The 15,673-nt window shown below is 34.4% G+C and overlaps 1 protein-coding gene across 8 annotated transcripts in view; it reads right to left on the bottom strand.

The window, feature by feature from the left end:
* Positions 1 to 15,673, bottom strand: part of SRPK2 (SRSF protein kinase 2) — a 274,052-nt gene that overhangs the window by 27,235 nt on the left and 231,144 nt on the right. For 6 of the 8 annotated variants that reach the window (XM_074268415.1, XM_074268416.1, XM_074268417.1 and 3 more), the window contains 3 exons: positions 6,868 to 6,937; positions 6,084 to 6,176; positions 5,518 to 5,610 (listed from right to left, as the gene is read on the bottom strand). In XM_074268415.1, coding sequence (XP_074124516.1) covers positions 5,518 to 5,610; positions 6,084 to 6,176; positions 6,868 to 6,937 — 256 coding nt within the window. The remainder of the gene's footprint in view (positions 1 to 5,517; positions 5,611 to 6,083; positions 6,177 to 6,867; positions 6,938 to 15,673) is intronic. The other 2 variants (XM_074268413.1, XM_074268412.1) reach the window with 2 other exon arrangements.

The raw sequence follows: 15,673 nt of genomic DNA, 5'->3' as shown, positions 1-15,673 counted from the left end.
CCAGCAATAACAAGATTATTTGATAGACTTGGCTTTTTTCAACAATGAGGTGATTCAGGCTAATTCCAATAGTGATGGAGAGAATTATCTACATCTAAAAAGAGAATTATGGGGACTGAGTGTGGATAACAACATAGTATTTTCACCTTTTTTTGTTGTTTGCTTGCTTTTTGTTTTCTTTCTCATTTTTCCCTTTTTAATCTGATTTTTCTTGAGCATCATGATAAATGTGGAAATATGTATAGAAGAATTGTACATATTTAAAATATATTGGATTATCTGCTATTTAGGGGAGAGGATAAAGGGAAAGGGAAGAAAAATTTGGAAAACAAGGTTTTGTAAAGGTAAATGTTAAATGTTACTACTGGGCTTATATCCCAAAGAGATTTTAAAGAAGGGAAAGGGACCTATTATATGCAAAAATATTTATGGCAGCCCTATTTGTGGTGGCCAGAAACTGGAAATTACGTGGATGCCCATCAATTGGAGAATGGCTGAATAAATTGTGGCATATATTATGGAATATTATCGTTCTGTAAGAAATGACCAACAGGATGATTTCAGAAAGGCCTGGAGAGATTTGCATGAACTGATGCTGAGTGAAATAAGCAGGACCAGGAGATCATTTTGCACTTCAACAACAATACTATATGATGATCAATTCTTATGAACGTGGTCCTCTTCAACAATGAGATGAACCAAATTGGTTCCAATAGAGCAGTAATGAATTGAACCAGCTATACCAAGCAAAAGAACTCTGGGAGATGACTATGAACCACAACATAGAATTCCCAATCCCTCTATTTTTGTCCGCCTGCATTTTGGATTTCCTTCACAGGCTAATTGTACATTATTTCAAAGTCCGATTATTTTTTTTTTTTGTACAGCAAAACAACTGTATACATGTAAACATATATTGTATTTAATTTATACTTTAACATATTTAACATGTTATATTAGTCAACCTGCCATCTGGGGGGAGGGGAAGGAGGGGAAAAATTAGAACAAAAGGTTTGGCAATTGTCAATGTTGTAAAATTACCCATGCATATATCTGGTAAATAAAAACTATTAAAAAAAAAACTAATGAGAAAACTGAAATTCATTTAATAAAGTATTTTAGCTTGAAAAAAAAAGGTAAAGGGGCAGCTAGGTGGTGCAGTGGATAGAACACCAGCCCTGAATTCAGGAGGACCTGAGTTCAAATGTGGTCTCAGACACAACACTTCCTAGCTGTGTGACTCTGGGCAAGTCACTTAACCCCAGCCTCAGGAAAAAAAAAAAAAAAAAGAAAGAAAAAAAAGGTAAATGTTGAAAACTACCTTTGCATATGTCTTGAAATAAAAAACTATTATTAAAAAAAGCAAGCAGCTAGTTATGCTCTAAATAACATTCACAAATAAGAGACAAGATAGTTATTTTTGTCAAATCAAATCATTCCAACTTGGAGCTTTTAAAATATACATGCTACAGATAATAATGTAACAAACATTATACATAAAGCAAGTATATGTGATTACAAGTGTAAATACATTGGTTAAAAATGTTTTTCACTTTGTAATTTTTATTGAGCTGCTGTGGAGCAAGGCTTATATGTATTTTAGATTAGAAAAAATAGAGGGAGGAAGGGAGGGAGAGAGGGAGTCAGCAGGAAAGAGAGGGAGAAAGAAAAAGAAAGGAAAAGAAAGGAAAAAGTAACATGATATATTGGAAATGTCATTCGATTTGAAGTCCAAGAGTTTGACTTTCAAATCTCAGCTGTGCTAGGTATTACTTATGTGATATGCTGCTTAATTACTTTTCTGTATCTCAGCTGGGATGGTAGAAATGGGAAATGGAGGGGTAGGGGAAATCTAGACCTTTAAAATTCCCTTCAATTCTAAATTCCTATAATCCTATGAAATAACTGTCTAATGTAATGGGAAAAGTAGGATACAATTTATGAAAGTCAAATGTGTTTTGCCATCCATAAGAACTATACTTAACTCTTACGGTGAACTTCAGTAACATGCTGGAGGGGAAAGGAGAAAAGTGATGTGTGTGTGGAGACACACAGAGATGGGATGGGGAAGTAGAGAGTGTGAAGGGGAAAGGGAGAGAGAGGAGAGGGAAAGAAGAGGGAGGGAGAGAGAGGAAGAGAAAGAGAGCGAGGGAGGGGGAGGGAGAGGAAGAAAGGAGATAGAGAGAAAGGAAGAGGGAGGAAGAGCAATAAACATACCTAAGATCCACTCAATTCAATAAAATGAATTAAATGTCCACTATATGCAAAATATTATGTTAAATCCTGAAGACACAAAGACAAAATGGGAAATAGTTCCAGCCGTCCAAAAACTTTTTTTACTAGAGGAAACCATACCCAACTATATATGAGAGATAAATGAGGAAGAGAGCTTCAAGAAGCAGGAAGCATCAAAACTGTTTGTATATCAGAGAGAGAGAAGAAAGACTGAATATATAAGTAAATGAAAAGCTTTAAGTTCCCAAAGAAGCATGACTATCTTTTCCTCAGAAAACAGAACAATGGTAGAGGATGGGGAACGACGAGTGATTTTTAGATCTAGATTTTTAGAACTGTGTGACTTTTTTCAAACAGTGTTCATGCCCCCTGAAGCAGAAACAGAGAAGTCACATGGCGAAAACAAACCAAGGCTGGAATTTACTAAAGCATTACTCACGAAAGGATAATGAAATGATGCACTGGCGACAAGGCAATCAAAGTCAGGAAAGAGTATATAGTCAAATTGATCAGAGGTTTATAGTATGAAGGAAGAAAATCGAGTTTAAAGAAAGGGTAACAGACTATGAGAGTACAAAGAGCATAGAGGAACTTATGCTAGCAGAGAACATAAGGAATAGGTTAGGAAGAGTTAAGATAGAGGTAAAAGATAAAGTGAATAGGTTATGAGCAAAAAGAATTCATTGTTGTGGATGATGTAGTTAGAACAATTGTGGGTGACACATAGAAGACAAAGTTAAGTGGAAAGATCAAAAACATACAATGGAACAAAAATAAAGAAGCTATGGAAGTGGGAGGGATTTGATACACGAAGAGACTTAAGATATCTGAAAGATCGTCCAAATGATATTGAAATACTAAGGACATGGGGACATGGAACTAAAAAGTAAAAAATCTGATCTTAATGATCAAAGCACATTATGTAAATAAACAGGGACTACAATGTATTACTTCAAGTAAGATAATGTAGAACCAAAAAAAATTACTTTTATGTACCTCAGCTGGGATAGTAGAAGTGGGAAGTGGAGGGGTAGGTAAAATCTAGACCTTTAAAGTTCCCTTCAATTCTAAATTCCTACAATCCTATGAAATAACTGTCTAATGTAATGGGAAAAGTAGGATACAATTTATGAAAGTCAAATGAGTAGAATTACATGCCTAAAAGTCACTATTCTGAATAAAGACAAATATAGACCCTCAAGTTATCCTAGAAAATTCGACAAATAAAATGAGCTAGAATTTTAGTATCACCACAGATCAAACTGTCACAATCAACCAAACATAATAGTGAATCATAAATTTAAAAAAATATTTTAACTAGATTCCAGCAAACCAAATATTCAGTCTCATTATTCATAATGCAAAATCTTAAAATGTAAAAATTTAACAGAAAAAAACATGTAGAAAAAGGATGAGGATATTTATCATCTCTTTCATTTTGATTGCTAGTAGAATAACTTCAAACATTCTGCTAGTAAGTTTAAGGAAGATAAGTATAACAAAGCATGTATTCTTTTATTAAATTACAATGGAATCATTTTTTCCACCTGTGCATTAGTAGCCTTAATGCTAATTATAAAAGAATAGTAGGAGAAAGGCAATTTTTACGAGAGCTGTTTTCTATCTAAATTCCAATAAAAAGGTGAGAATGAGATCAACATGGTTATCATCATCGTCACCATACCATCACCACCATAGCTGATATTTGTAAGACATGTTAAGGTCTGAAAAGTGCTTTATATACATTATCTTATTTAACTTTCCCAAAAGGACTGTCTGTGCAAGAGGCATTACATGTATAACAGTATTAATATTATTTTTGAAATAAAGAAATTGAGGCTCAGAGGAGGTTATCACTGATCATAAAGAATTTAAACCCAGGTTTCTGCTGATATCAATTCCAGGATTCTTTCCACTATATCAATTAGGTGTAACTGAGTGGGTCTTACACTGATGATGAAAGATGGTCTCAATCTCTGTCTCTCAAAATTCACAAAAGAAATGTTTGATTCAGAAAGGAAATTAAGTCCGGTGACTAGGGCAATTAATCAGGTTCCTCAGGTCAGAATGAATTTATACATTTGTCCTTTTTTATATCTTCATTCCCAAGTGGTAGAAAATGTCACAAATCCAGAAGATATGTTGTATATTGAAAATCAACTTTGTTCCTGAGGTCCCACTGAGTCAGACCCTCTGTTGTCCTCAGCTTTTACTAGATAGTAATCACCAGGAAAGGGGCTCTCCGTTATGTTTCCTGATTAACAGGAGGAGGATGGCTCAGGTGAAATCATAACTCTCTCTGATGTGTTACAGAGCAGGAGGTTAAGTTCTTTTTTCCTGTGTATGTCTTTTTTTTTCCCTTACAACTAGTTTTGCTTAAATTATAAGAGTTTGAAGCCAAAAATGCCATACATTTTTAATCCTTTCTTCCTAGATCTCTTTCAGGATTTTCATTTGTCAATTCATTTCCATTTACCTTCTCTTTTCTATGGTAAAAGTTAAATGTGCATTCTTCCTCTTTTTCAGCTTTTTTCATTACGATTATTTCTCCAGATGTCTCTAAATTGGTTTATCTTAATTACATTATAGAAGAGCATTAATTAATGTTCCAATTTATTTGACTAGTCTTCTATTGTTGAACATTTAGATTTCTTCCAGTTTTGTTTTGTGATGGTATATAATGTTGCTATAAAAGATATTGAATACTTCTTTTTCTTTTAAAGAATATTTTCAAGGCATATTCTCAACAATGGAATTTATTTGAATAATGAGAAGATACAAGTACTTTTGTAACTTCTATTGAGAAATATTAGATTCCTTTCCCAAGAGATTTACAATTACACCAGCATGGAATGTTGAGAGTATGCTCCTCTGCATCCTTACCAGAATTTCATTTTAATGTTGTCAACTGAATTTGTCAAATGGAAGTCTTTGTTCTCTTTTTCATTGCCTATGGCCTAAAATGTTTGATTCCTAAATATCATATCATCTCTTTATTGAAGTCTAAGTACAAAAAAATGTTGCTCAATCTCTCCCAAAACACATAGCATCCACTCCAGCAAACTCTCTGGCTTGAACATAAATAGCTATTATGGGATAGGATAGGGAAAAACTATTTTCTTACCAAATTTTCAAACTACAGAAACTTCTGTGTAAAGTTTTATTTCTGATCTGCAAGTTCATTACCATGAATTCCAGAGTTCTATTATCCAAACACTTATTATAGTTTCTCCTTTTGGTATGGGATTATGCTGAAAATTAGCATTGCATAAATACCGTTACCTTTTTTGGTGAAAAACTCCTTGGAATATTTTCCCAACATAGCGTATTTTCGAGGGATTTTCCCCAGCAGTTCAATGATCAATGCTATGTGATCTGCATTGGAGAACATTGCCAGCAAAACAGAAACATACAACAGTTTAATCAGTACATTGCATGCACACACGAACACTGGCCTGGTACAGACAGAAACAGACTGATTGTGAAATGTACCAATTAACAGAGGAGTCAAAGTTATCCCCTGTGTCTGTCAAATTTAGAAGGCAGGATTGGGAAGAAGCACAAAGAGGCAGCACTGAAGAAGAATATGAGTGCTAGATTTTGCTGAGGATGTAGTAATTTTTTAAAAAAAGATTACTACAAAGGTTATTTCCAGCTGCAGTGCTTCATATCACTTTTCAGATTGGAATATAAATTCTGCTGGGATAGATTTGTCAGTCGGGGGCAATGCTCCCCATTTTTTTGGTTTTTTTTTTTTTTTTTTTTAGCAGTACACGTAGGCTACAACCAGCAGTTTCCATTCCATTTCTGTCTGCAACGTGGCACCTTTCAAAAAGAAGAGGTACTACCTCTGCGATTGAAGAATTCCCGAGAATATTTTCCAGATAGAGCAAAGTGCCTTGGGATACTGCCTAGAAGCTCTATGATGTGTGCTATATGGTCTATGAAGGAGAGAAAAAAAGGATAGGGAGGAGAGGGGAGGGGTCAGAGGGAAAGATGGGATAAAAATAAGAAACTAGAATTAGTAAAAATTTGAAACAGAGTCAAATCAACAATGTTTGCAGCACATCCATGCAGTGGTATCCAGAACTGGCAGAGATCTGGCATCATTAGTAGCATTAACAAACGATGAATAATGCCCAGGTTACCAATGCCACAGGCATCACAGGCAAATAAGCATGGAAATGGACAGTTTTACCAATGAAATTCAAGCATGAATTACTTGTTTGTAAACAGCTATCAACTACTTTAAAGAATACACAGAAATCAGTAGCTCTATATTACCGAATCAATACAAATTAAGAGGAATAAAGCAAAGCTCAAATGTGTGGAGCTTCAGAACTAATACAATCCATTATTTCTCAGTCAAGTTTCACTCATATGCAAGTCTTACAGAGAGAATAGCTTAGTTCCTTCAGTCTGCTTTTAAGTAAGCTGCCTGTAACTGCTGGATGGGGTCTGGGGTCTGCCCTTCTACTGCTACTGATGTGGCTTAAAACCAAAAGAAGAAAAATCTCAATTTATGTTTGGAAATCAAGGTAAACCTTGTTTATGTACAAAATCCCTCCAGGAATTATATAGCTCAGAAAGAGAGCTGTACCAAGCGTAAGTCTATAAACAAGAGAAGCTCACCTTCATCTCTGGAATAGTCTTCACCCGAATGTGGTTCAAACAAATAATCTCCAGTTGCAAGCTCAAACGCCTGGAACACAATAGATGACATAATTCAAAAATATGTTACAATGAATTATCAAACGGGATACATGGAAAAGAACCAGGGTATGAATCAAACCAAGTAGTTTCTTAGGGACTCAGCAATGGATCAATCTCCCTTAGTCAAAAGGCCTCAAGCCTTCCTTCTTAGTGAATGAGAGGAACAATAGTGGTAAGCACTCTCATCGTTTTGCAGAAAGTAAAATTGAAGTGGCATCACTCAGTCAACTGACTGAATCACTAAGTCAGACTGAGATTTCATCCTACTAGGTATCAAAAGCCCTTCCCCCATTACTGAAGTATGTTTTAATTAACTTTTTCTTACACCACTCAAAAAGAAATATATGGTACTCCTTCAGAAGATAATGGAGAATACTCACTACCCTCCCCTTTCCTGAGCAAAAACAACCACACAAAACACTGCTGGATGGCTGAGAGCCACCCATCCTAAACAGAAGGCAGTCGATCCTAATTTTCTTCACTTTTCCCATAGATGCTCAAGACCTAGTCTTAGTATAAATGAACCTCCTAAAAGCAAAATAAAACAGATTCTGATTTCTCATTTTGAAAGCAACAAATAATAAAACCTTTTCCTTCCTCTATATATTTTGATTGACCATGTTTTACCATATTGAGAGAGGTGGTCAAGGATATAGTACCTATTGCTTTTTTGCTTACAGAGAGAAGTTACCAACATTAATGTCACAGCTACTGAGTATTTAAATTACTTGTACCATAAAGAATCCTGCTTAAAAGCCTGTACTTGAGATAAGAGTATAATATACAGAGGTGGAGAAAAGAGTTAGGAACCCCCCCAAAATGTTAACTTTTCATAAATTCCAATTTTTATATATAATGAATCATAGGCTTTTATTTTGTTGTAAAGTCAGTTCCTATGTTATACTGAAGGCTCAAAAACTCTGATGAATGATAACAAAACACATTCATCATAAATTCCCAATAAGCAACATCTTGCCTATCCTCTCTAAGGTAATATCAAATGAGAACTGTGAAAAAGGGACAAAATAACATAAGTAACTCTAAACATTGGCAAATAAAAACTTAGTGCTGGTAAAAGATACCTTTAAGAAACAGACCAATCTGACTATAAGTATGTTTTTGGCAGCAATTTGTTTTTCTTTAGTTCCAATATATCAAATGGTATACTCTGGGATTCAATCTAGTATCTACTCAGGAATGTACTTTAGCAGAATAAAATTTATAAGCACATCTTTTCCTTTTAAGTAAAAAAAGAACAATCACTTGCCATGAAAGGGGCAAGTAAGGGGAATTTCCATAACAATGAGTAAGCTTAAATCTGGGAATGAGAAAACCAAGTACTAAATCCCAGGCACCAAATTCTTTTCAAAAGATTCAATCAATCAACAAGTATTTATCAAGTATCTATTACATACCAGGCACTTTTTTAGAGACTGGGGATACAAATATAAAAAATTTTAAAATTCCAACTCTCAATAGGTTTATATTCTAATGGAAGAGAAAACATGTATTTATGTTTGAGTATGAGTACATATATGCATATATACATGTGTATATATGTCATAAATATAAAGCAAACTAATTCAAATAAATGCAAAGTGATTTCATACAAGGTAATGTGGAGGAAGAGCTCTTAAAGTTTAGGTGTTGAGGTGTAGGAAATAGTAAAGAATTCATGTAGAAGATGGTATCTAATTCATATCTTAAAGGAAGAAAGGAAGATGTAAGAAGAAAGTACCTTGGAGTACTTTCCATGGAGACATGAGAGACAGAGTAGAAACAATTAGAAGACTGATTTGACTGAATCTGAGTGTGGGAGAAAAGCAACATTTAGTGAGTCTGAAAGGAGAGGCTGGGGCCAGGCTGCAGAGATTTAAAAGCTAAAGAGAAGAGTGTTTCTTGTATTCTAGAGGAAATAGTAAATCGCTAGAGCTGGTTTGAGTATATGGTCAGAGATGTTTTTAAGGAAAATTAATTTAGCAATGAGATGTAGGATAGATTGGAGTGGTTAAGAGACTTGAGGCAAGGAAACCAATTAGGAGACTGTTGCAATAATCTAAGTGAGAGGTGATGAGAGCTTAATAATAAGTAATAAGGTAATAAATAGATGTAAACGGAGAGAAAGAGCTGGATTTGAGAGACATTGTGAAGATAGAAACAGTAAAACGGTAACTGAATGCATATAGGTTGGTGAAAGAAAGTGAAAATTCACTAAGTGAATGGAAAGATGGCAGAGTCTTTGACAGAAACTGGGAAGTTTAAAAGAGAGGAATGTTTGAGAGGGATTAATTCAATTTTAGACACTGCATTTAAAATGTCTTTGTAACAGTTTGAAATGTCCAATACACAACTGGTAATGTGGAACTAGAGCTCAAGGGAAAGATTGAACTACACACACACACACACACACACACACACTCACTCATACATAATACTTCATCTGCATAGAAATGATAATTAAGCCTATGGGAACTAAGCTTAATTAACAGAAGATGATAAAAGGAAGAGAGAAGAGGGGCTGGGATCGAAGTATGTGGATACTCCCAGTTAGGGGCCATGGTACAATCAATCTCCCTTCCTTGCATCTCTTTCATATTCTAAGTTATCCTTCACTCAGCTATCAATGAATCTTCCTAAAGTACAAGTCTGACCATGCTATTTATTCACTTCAAACCACAGAGGATCTTTACCATCTCCAAGATAAAATATAAAATCCTGTTTTATTTTGAAAACCCTTTATTATCTGATCTCTTCCTCGCATTTCTCCCTCCTTTACTTTATCATCAATAACATCAGCCTCTTCACTGATCTTTGAGCACAACATTCTGTAATGTTCTTGGTTTGGTTTTCCTGGGGTCTCTGGAAGCAGCTTTCATTTCAGTTCAGTAATCATCACAAGAGTAGCCAGGTGTTAAAGTCCAAATCCTTTACTGTCTCCTTTCCTGGGGCTGAATTAGTGTTCTTAAAGGATTTCTGGAGTCTTGGTTTCAGTGGAGATACTAAGGAGGAGAGCCTGCCACCAAGGTGGTGTGAGATGGGATGAATGGATCTGACTCCAAGGGCTTATGCTTCAGTTTCCAGTCCACTTGTCTTCTTTAGCTCTATCTTTCTTAATCAACCTAGCTGAGGATCCCAGCTTATATGCTCTACACTGAGTATAAACCAATCATTAAATCACTAGGAAACCATTATTTGTTGTATGATTAAATCAATCATACTGAACTTAGAGAACTATTAAGTACCATGCTAAACTAGACAACCATTGTAATATAAATTTCACTTAATTAGTACCTTGCTAGAATCCTTTTTTCAAGTTCAGAGTTCTGGCCCATAACAACATTCCACCCTCCTGACCGAACCTTTTCCCTTGCTGTACTCCATGACTGGAACTCTCTCCTCATCTCACTTGCTGACCTCTCTGGTTTCCTTCAAATCTCAGCCAAAGTCCTATCTTCTACAAGAAGATTTTTCCAATCCGCTTTAATTTTACAGTCTTTACTCTGAAACTAGCTCCAAATTATCTTTTATATATTTTGTCGGTACATAGTTTCATGCATATTGTCTCCCTTACTGGACCATCAACTCCTTTCCTGTCATCACCAGCAGATGGCATAATTATCACCACCTACCACCTCTACCTTTAACATCAACATTATCTCTTTCACTCCTTTTTCAATATACTACAGTAATTTCTAAAAGGAAATGATCCTGGAGATTTTTGCAATAGGTTTACAACTCTTTTTTTTTGTTGTTGTTATAAATTTGAATCTCCAAGAAATAATTCACTACATATCTCTATTGTCATTTTATTTATAACCCCTCTCCCCCCACACTCCAGTTTTTAAAAACTTGGATGTTGCATTTATAATGAATAGCCCAAGAAGATGCAGGCATAGGATGGCTAAGGAGAAGTCTTTGGAATGAAAAGACCCTCAAGAAAAAAAGCATGGAAATTACAGACATAATGTCATAAAAGATGAATCCACATACTCATAAGTCTAGAGAAAAACTTTATTAAATGGGGGATATTCCAAATTACACATTTTGAAGTATACTAGTATAAACATTAATAACATTTGGGGAGGTTTCCATGGTAGAGTCAAGATAGAAGACTAGAGGAAGTACCAAGGCAGACATAACAAGAGGACCTGACAAGTGGGCAAAAAGAGACTAGGGGGGACCTCTGTGCTAGCAATGAATGCAGGACCATATGTCATTTGGCAATTAACTCCATTTTGCCTATACCCACTTTTAAGTTATAATTCAAGGGCAGAGAGGAGTACTTTCAGTCAAGAGGGAGAAAGAGTCCTGAAGAGCAATATCACACTCTTGGTCACTAGAAGATCAAGAGCTCTGAGTTACTTCCAGTACCAAAGTAATAGGGATTTTAAGGAACAGTATCACTTCTGGTTCCAAGGGATCAGGGACCCTGAGCAACAACATTACAGTTCCAAGTTCCAAAGTATCATGGGCCCTTTTAGGGTAGAGATCAGAGTACCAGACCAGGAACGTAGTGACTATATCTTTCCTTAGATCACACCACCCTGAAAGAATCAAAAACTTCCAAACCCTCAGAACTCCTTTGAAAATAAGCTGTGTGGAAAAAGCCTGAATCTTGAGACAGTGCTTTTCCCTAGCCTACTTGCTTCTCTCCCACCCCAAACCAGAACACAGCACAACTTTAATATGAAACTCAAAATCAAGAAACATGATAGTAAAGTGAGTAAACAACAATAAAAGAACCTAACTACAAAAAGCCATTAGGGTAAGAAGGAAAATCAAGATACAAACTCAGAAGACAATGAAATAAACCAGCTACAATCTAAGCTTCAAAGTAAAATATAAATTGCCTAAGAGTATCACATTTCCAATAATGTTACAAAATAGTAATCATCTGAATATGGAAATGTTTAGAAGAATTATACATGTTTAACTTATATCAGATTGCTTGCTGCCCAGGGGAAGGAGAAGGCAATAAAGAAAGGGAGAAAAAATTTGGAATATGAGGTTTTGCAAAAGTGAATGTTGAAAATTGTCTTTGCATATATTTGGAAAAAACAAAGTACTATTAAAGAAAAAAAAAAAGCTGTAATCATCAAAACAATCTGGTACTAGCTAAAATACAGAGTGGTAAATCAGTAGAATAATTAAATACAAAATATACAGTAATAAAATACCACAGTAACCTCATAAACCCAAAGATCTAAACTTTTGGGACAAGCATTCAATATCTGCCACAAATTATTGAGAAAATTGGAAAGCAGTTTGACAGAAGCTAAGTATAGACCAACATCTTACACCACATACCAAGATGAGATTAAAATGGATAAATGATTTAGATATAAACAGGAGAGCATGGGAAAATGTATTTGTTAAGACTTATGGATAAGAAAAGAGTTTGTGAGCAAACGAGAGAGAAAGGATAAGAGGAAGTAAAATGGCTAGTTTTGATTACATGAGATTAAAAAGGTTTGGTACAAACAAAACTAATGAAGCCAAAATTGGAAGGAAAACAGAAAACTGAGTAAAAAAAATCCATACAGAAATTTTATTTGATAAAGGTCTCTTTTCTCAAATATATAGGGAACTGAGTACATTTACAAAATGGTCAAAGAATATGAACAGGCAGTTTTCAGAAAAAGTTATCAATGATCACAAGAAAAAAATACTCCAAATTACTACTAATTAAAAAATAGCAAATTAAAACAACTCTTAAGGAATCACATCTCACACCTTTCAGCATGTTTTGAAAGGATAATTTCAGAAAAATCTGGGAAGAGTTATAAACTGGGATATACAGAGCTGGGAGAACATTTTACACAGTGACAGAAGTACTGTGAAGATGATTGGCTATAATGGCTACTCTTATTGAAATCGTAGTCTAGGACAACTCTAGGGGAAGCACAATGAGAAAATGCTGTTCATCTCCAGAGAAAGAATTGGAAAACTCTGAATATAGATTGGGGCATGATTTAAAATTTTTTTTGTTGTTTCTTTGTTTTGGTTTTTTATTTTTATTTTTTGGTCTGTCTTTTCTGTCACTTTGGAGATATATTTTTCATAACATCACATATATGTCAGGTTGCTTCTTTTCTTGGGGAAGGGGAAAAAGCAGGGAAAAGAGAATTTGGAATTCAGGGTTTTAAAGAATATTTTTTAAAAAATTGTATTTGGGAAATGATTAAAGAAATAAATAAAAATATATTAGATGAAAAAAAAATAGTTGGTACTTCAAATATGAAATCCTAATATTCAATGACTGGTAGAAGCAAATCACCTCAATCAAGACATTCAACTCAATTAGCACTCATGAGGTACCTATGTGCTAGGTACTATACTAACTAGATGCTAACAATACCAATATATTTTAAAAAAAGTTTTTGCTCTCAAGGACTTTATAGTCTACTGGACAGAGTGGAAATAACATGTAAGTGATAAAAATAAAATATACACAAGTAAATACATGGAATTTCCAGAAGATAATAGAAAATCTGAAGAGAGATGAGGATTCCAAAGGGAAGAAACAAGGAGATACCACATTCCAGGCATGGAAACACAAAGTCACATAGCTGGGAGAAGGAATACTGTATATAGAGATCAACAACTGGGCCAATGTGGTTGGAATGTACAAGTGATAAAAGGAATAATGAATATGAAATCAGCCTAAAAATATAAGTTATGACTTATATGTACATATAAAAGATTATCTATTATAGGAATGATAAACTGAATAGGAACTGATTAGATAACCAAGACACATAAAGAAAAAGAAGATCTAGGTCAAAGTCTTAGGATACAATGATATAACAAGAAAGGAATATGAATCATTAATGAATAAAGAAGACTAAAAGGAATGGTCAGACAGACCAAGAAAAAAGCAAAAACATGAAAATCCATGTAAAAGATAGTGTATATGGGAGAAGGGAGTGATCAATAACATCAAACACTGAAAAGTCAAGAAACATAAAGACAGTGAAAATACCATAAGGCTTAGCAACTAAGAGAGTGTTGGTAAACTTAGAAATTACAATTTCTATAGAGTATGGGGCCAGAAGCAACTTTGTAAAGGGGAGGACAAAGTAGAAGTAAAAAGTATAAATAACTTTTTCTTTGAATTGGTTGTCAAAGGGAGAAGATATATAGGAGGGCAGGTTGAAAGGACAGCAAGGTCAAATGAAGATTTAGGAAGATCTCGGTAGACACCAGGGAACAAGACAGAAAATAAAAGGAAATGAAATCTGAAGAGAAGCTGAAGGCAAGCAACTAGAGAAAACAAGAAGGGATGGTATCATAGGGAGAGATAGAAAGGTCAGATTTAGAAAGACAAAGCCTATCTCTGTATCTAAAGAAAAAGAGATCAAGAAAATAGGAAATGCTCTTGAGAAGATGTGGGGTGCAAAAATGGGGGAAAGAAGCGGCTTACAATAAAGCGCCTCAATATTACTAAGTATGAGATGAATTTCTCTCCTGAAAGAGGGAAAGAAAGATGACATAGGTAGTTTGATAAGAGAAGAAAAGTTTTAAAGTAGAAGTTGTAAGATATAGAATAGAGAGTATATCAGAAAACAGTTAAAAAAAAAAAAAAGAAAAAGAAAAAAGATTGTTGCATAGCAGCAGTTGAAATTAGAAAACAAATTTAGAGTACTTCCAATAAGCATAATTGTGTGACTTGAAACCCATGAACAGGAATGGAGGAGGTATTGCTAGTAATTCAGAGATAGAGGTTAGAATGTGGCAGGAATTAGCTCATTAAATATTTGAATTTCCATTTTTAGAATAATAACTGGCACACAGTAAGCACTTACATAACAGATGTTATGTTATTCATTCATTTATTCATCCATCCATCCATTCATAGAAGGAAGCAATATGAATTGTTTAAAGAAAGATTGAAGTCAAATTACAAGGAGTGCTAAATAGCAAGTTAAGGAGTTTGTACAATGTTCCATATTATTTCTTTGAATCCAACAAAGGAAAAGAAAGCACTGCTTCATTTTCAACAAATTCTCAAAGTAGGCATACTCAAAGTAAATCCTAATTTCTAACCTTAATATAAAAAGATAACTCAGAAGGTATCATTTATACCCAAGTTAACAGTTTTTATTGTCATCCTAGATGGTGGTAGTAGAAAATCTTAATTCTTACAGCTCTTCAGCAGCCAATATGAACCGAAACAATTATTTAATTACTAAAGGAGATCAGTCTTTAGATGTAATCAATTACAATCAATGGTAATATGAATTCTTTGATGGAAACACTCTGTAAAAGAGTTTATCTTTCTGTAAGTAAATATCAAACAATCTTTAAAGGAAAGCATGACAATAGATAAGGAGGATACCAAAGATTTTGCTAGGGACCTTGAAACATTACATCACAGTATACAAAGAATAACAGTGTTATCATTTGTCAAAATTAAGTTTGGGAGTGCCATTGGAGGGATGGCAGTTAACTCTATTCTTACTTAATGGAAAGCAAAACTGACAAATATACAAAATATAAGGTGGCAGAAAGAATTATGATATTCTTTGGAATCAATCTGGAATTTCATCAATAAGTGAATAAATTCCCTCCACTGTTCTGTAAATAAAGAGTTCAAAGAAAGAATATTTCATATTCTTCTTCAACATTCTGTTCCAATGTATAAGATTCCTTAAGATAAAAGGAATTCTCCTGCAATCTAAGGAACACTGCCATTACATATGGAAAGCTTTATCTTTAATGATCT

The sequence above is a fragment of the Sminthopsis crassicaudata genome, chromosome 5 (assembly GCF_048593235.1).
Source record: "Sminthopsis crassicaudata isolate SCR6 chromosome 5, ASM4859323v1, whole genome shotgun sequence".
NCBI classification, from domain to species: Eukaryota; Metazoa; Chordata; class Mammalia; order Dasyuromorphia; family Dasyuridae; genus Sminthopsis; species Sminthopsis crassicaudata.
This window is presented reverse-complemented; position numbering and strand designations above follow the sequence as displayed.